We start from the raw sequence: 4285 nt of genomic DNA on the forward strand, positions 1-4285 counted from the left end.
CAGGTCAAGCTTGAGTTTGTCCCGCCGTTTCCGGCACTATACCGAGACTCTTAGGTATGCCCCTGCAGGTCAAGCTTGAGTTTGTCCCGCCGTTTTTGGCACTATACCAAGACTCTTAGCCAGTCCAAGAATAAGGAAGTTGCTCTGACTCCATCCCATCTGATCTCAACTTTATACCTTTCCCCACAGGCCTTTGGTTTGGAGGCTGAGTGCTTCCTGATTATGACAACAGTGGGCAAAACCAGGAAGAGATTTCTGTTCGCCTTGCTTCAGTGGTTACACTTAGCCCTAAGTAAGGGGTGAGACTTTTGATAGATCTATGTGGCGTCCGGGAGAAAGATGTGGCAGCCTGCTCCCGTAAGGATTACAGCCTTAGAAACCCTGTGGGGCAGTTCTGCTCTGTCCTGTCGGGTCGCTGTGGGTTGGCGTCAACTCAGCAGCAGTGGGTTTGGTTTTTTTGGTTATGTGGAACACAGTGACTTCTGGTTTTTGTAATGTTCTAGAGGCTTTCGATGACATGCGTTTTAGAACTGTTGCATCTGTGAGGCTCTGCCAGGGGACTTCCGTCTTTATCTGCCCTGGTCCCATGCGGTGGGCTGTGGCAGAGACACATGTCCCTTTTCTGGTCCAGGAACCCTTGAATGGTTTGAATATACTGGATCTTACAGGCTTGTGTTCTTGGCAGTTGAAACTAGCAGAATAAAAGCTACTGTGTTTGCAGCCTGGAATCTCTGGCCATTAGGGCAGACCTCAAAGAAACTTCTTCTGAAATGAAGGGGTGTCTTCTTTGACACAGTCCTTACAGACATACCTGAATTCAGAGCATTTTGTGCCCTGAATTACTTCTCTGCAGAAGGCTCGGCTGTGTGGGCATTGTTGGTTCTCTGCTTTATTTAGTAGTTATCTTTTATGGCAGATTATAAAATTTCAGAAAGGCTGTATTCTCTCCTAGGAGAAGTCTTCCTGGAGGGCCAGACAACTGTACCATTCATTACTAATCCAGGCCCACTTCTTTGGCACTAATCACGTTTCGAGCTTCACTCCCCAGGTCTACCAGGTGTCTAGCAGGAGGCTTTAAATAGATTCACCGTTCTTCTTCCAAGGGAGAGCACGGATATCCAAGGGCCACTCTGACCGTAATCTATCATTAATCTTGGGCTAAGTTACGCTACAGTAGCAAAATGACCCCAGTTTTCAGTGACTTACAGCAGCAAAGGTTGTTTCTCTGTTACACTGTATGGCTGTGGCTCTGCTCCAGGTCACATTCATTCCAGGACCCAGATCGAGAGCAGCCCTTGTTTAGGACATGACTAGTCTCCGGGCCGAGGGAAAAGAGAAGCGTAATACAGAAGCTGATTCTTAAAGCTTCCTTAAAAGTGACACAGATCACCTCTGCTCGCATTCCATTAGCCAAAGCAGATGACCCTGATGTCAACCAGGAATGGTGGAGAATATTTTGCAGTTATATGATCTGATACAGAACCACTTCCTCAGGACCTGACAGTCTGGGTGTGGGGCATCTGTTGCCAGTCAGCAGAAGTAAGTAGATCCTGGCTGAAATCCATGCTTGAGGACCACCACAGCTCCAGCTCTCTTACCTGTCCTCAGGCAATGAGACGGTAGTTTTTTTTATTTCGCAGAGGACTTCCTGCCATCTCAAAGTAGTGACCTCAGTGATGGTCAGTGCTCACATCAAGAACCATTTTCCCCTTGCCTGTTCCCTTAGTTTCCTGCAGACTCCACAACTTCCATGGATGTATGCTTCCTACATGCAAGTTGAACTGCTGGTTCCCCCTTCTGGCCTTTGTGAAGAATTCATAAGTAAAGTTATGACATAGATCATGCATATTAAAATCTACAGTCTCTACCTTGAAGCTTCCCCTGTCGACCCTCTTAGCTCTTTTTTACAAATCCTACTGCCACACTTTGAGCCTTATGTTCTCTGAAGTTAACTGGATTTTTGCTTCCTCACCTTAAATCATATACTCACAGTATCTCATCTAGCTTTCTCTCTCCAGTGATGCCCTTTCTCAGATTCTGGTCCATGCTCCGTCACTGGGTATCTTATTCTCCTGATTCATGTTTTATTTTAATGTAGATGAGGCCAATCACTTAAATTCACTAGATTATCATATAATTTACAACTAAAACAGGCCACAGCTGTTTTATCTGTGACACAACCCAACTCTTAGTTCTCAATTCTTGTCTGTCTTATTCCCTGACTACCCATGACTGCTGAAAACTTTAAAAAAAGCTTTTTTTTTGGAAAAGCACGTACATTGTTATAATTCTTAAATATCTTCATAGGGATACCTTTAAAGTGTACTTTTTAGAGATAGAAAGTGTTTACAGATTTGATAAAGTCGGAAATTAAATTTACTACTTAAACTTCAACATTAAGAAAGTTTTCATTAAGAAGTGGCACTTAGGAATCAATATAATATTTTAAAGCCCGTCTCCTACTAGACCTTGAGAATATCTAGCATACTGTACTCCAGCTTTTAAAATAACAGTTCTAGAAGGCAGCTTCCAAAATATTATTCTCCTGTTTTCTTATCTAGATCACAAGAGACGCCTGGAGATGGGCAGCCTCCAGCTTTACCACCCAAACAATCGAAGAAAAACAGTTGGAACCAAATTCATTATTCACACTCTCAGCAAGATCTGGAAGATCATAGTAATGAAACATTTGATGTTCCATCTTCTCCAGAAAAATCTACTGTAAGTAACTTCTTTAAATATTCTCACATTTCTTTGATTTTTTTTTTTTTTTTTCTAATCCTAAATGAAATTTCTTTTGTCCTCGTGGCATGTTTTAGCTGTAAGTTATGTTACAGTACTTTCTCTTTGCCATCATACTGTTTGGTCATGAACTGTGCCATTATGTAAAACACTTGTGGCATTTTCTTTTATCATCATTTATAAAATGCTTACTGCTCCAGAAGTTAAGTTCTTGACAGATTTATGTTGATTTCAGTCTTGTAGTACAGTGGTTAAGAGCTCGGGCTGCTAACCAAAAGGTTGGCAGTTAAAATCCACTGGCCACTCCTTGGAAACTCTATGGGACAGTTCTCCTCTGTCCTGTAGGGTTGCCATGCGTTGGAATCAACTCAACAGCAATGGGTTTGGTTTTTGTTTGGTTTTCAGTCTTGTAAAACACACCCACATTTCCAGAACAAATGCTGATAATTCATTAAATGCCAATAACTTTACTAGATAATTCACTTAGAGCAGAGATTTTATAATTTTCATGGACCTTGTGAAATTGAGTACATGCTCTTAGAGTATGAAAATTCTCTATTCTAGAAAGTATATTTATGAATCATTTTGGTACTTTTGCTTTAGAGAACATGCTTTTATCACAACAAAATGGTAAATTGTTAACATCCCCTGGTTTATGAACTTTCGTTGCTTTCTCAAGTAGATATGAATAAACCAAAAGGGAGATTATCAGTGAAGTTTAAGGATACACTGTGTTCATGAAGACATATGAAGATAGACAGAAATATGTGTGTGTTTCAGGAAAGGAAGTTAAAGGGACATCAAGGAATAAAATAAGATAGAGAGAGGAGAATCCACAGCAGGTATCCGCAGCATGAAGTGTGAGAAGTTTATGGTGGCCTCTGTACCCTTAGGCCTCTCATTTCTTCCCCAGGAGCCCTCTCACATTATCTGTAGTGGAAAATCAACTCTGTTCTCCCACACTCATTGCTCCTCCAGCGCAGACACCTCAGAAAGAGATCAGAATCTTTGTCAAAGATGAACGACTACTTTAGTGCTACCAGTGTGGTAATTGTTGTGTGTCGTGTCTCATTCGTTCACGCATTCATTCATGCGTTCATTCACTGATGAATCATTACTGAGCTCTTGCTGTGTGACACACACTTTGGTGGTTAGTGAAATGCAAAGACAAATAAGACGTCATCCCTGTTGTTAAATAATTTATAGTCCAGTGTGTTTATTCATTCAAAAATTACTTATTAAGTCCCTGCTATGTGCCGTGCAATGTTTTAGGCTCTGGGTATATAGCTAAGTAAAATAGAAAACAAAATAGCCCTGCTTTCAAAAAACTTACATGCTGGGGATAAAGGTGAGACAAACAGTAAACAAGTTAAATAATGTAAAGGTAGATCACAGAAAAATAAAACAGGAAGAGGGCTAGGGAATTTCAAGAGTAGAACGTTACAATTTCAGATGGTGTGAGCTAGGAATGAACTAGTGATAAGCCGTGTACATCTGGTGGAAGAGCAGCAGGTCAGCTGAAGGAAGGTGTGAGCTAGGAATG

The 4285-nt window shown here is 41.3% G+C and overlaps 1 protein-coding gene across 2 annotated transcripts in view; it reads left to right on the top strand.

The window, feature by feature from the left end:
* The window catches only part of PTPN4 (protein tyrosine phosphatase non-receptor type 4), a 222437-nt gene that overhangs the window by 161049 nt on the left and 57103 nt on the right, over positions 1-4285 (top strand). For both annotated transcript variants that reach the window (XM_023724688.1, XM_004389685.1), the window contains one exon: positions 2562-2721. In XM_023724688.1, the coding sequence (XP_023580456.1) occupies positions 2562-2721 (160 nt within the window). The remainder of the gene's footprint in view (positions 1-2561; positions 2722-4285) is intronic.

The sequence above is a fragment of the Trichechus manatus genome, unplaced genomic scaffold (genome assembly GCF_000243295.1).
Source record: "Trichechus manatus latirostris isolate Lorelei unplaced genomic scaffold, TriManLat1.0 scaffold00255, whole genome shotgun sequence".
Lineage (NCBI taxonomy): Eukaryota > Metazoa > Chordata > Mammalia > Sirenia > Trichechidae > Trichechus > Trichechus manatus.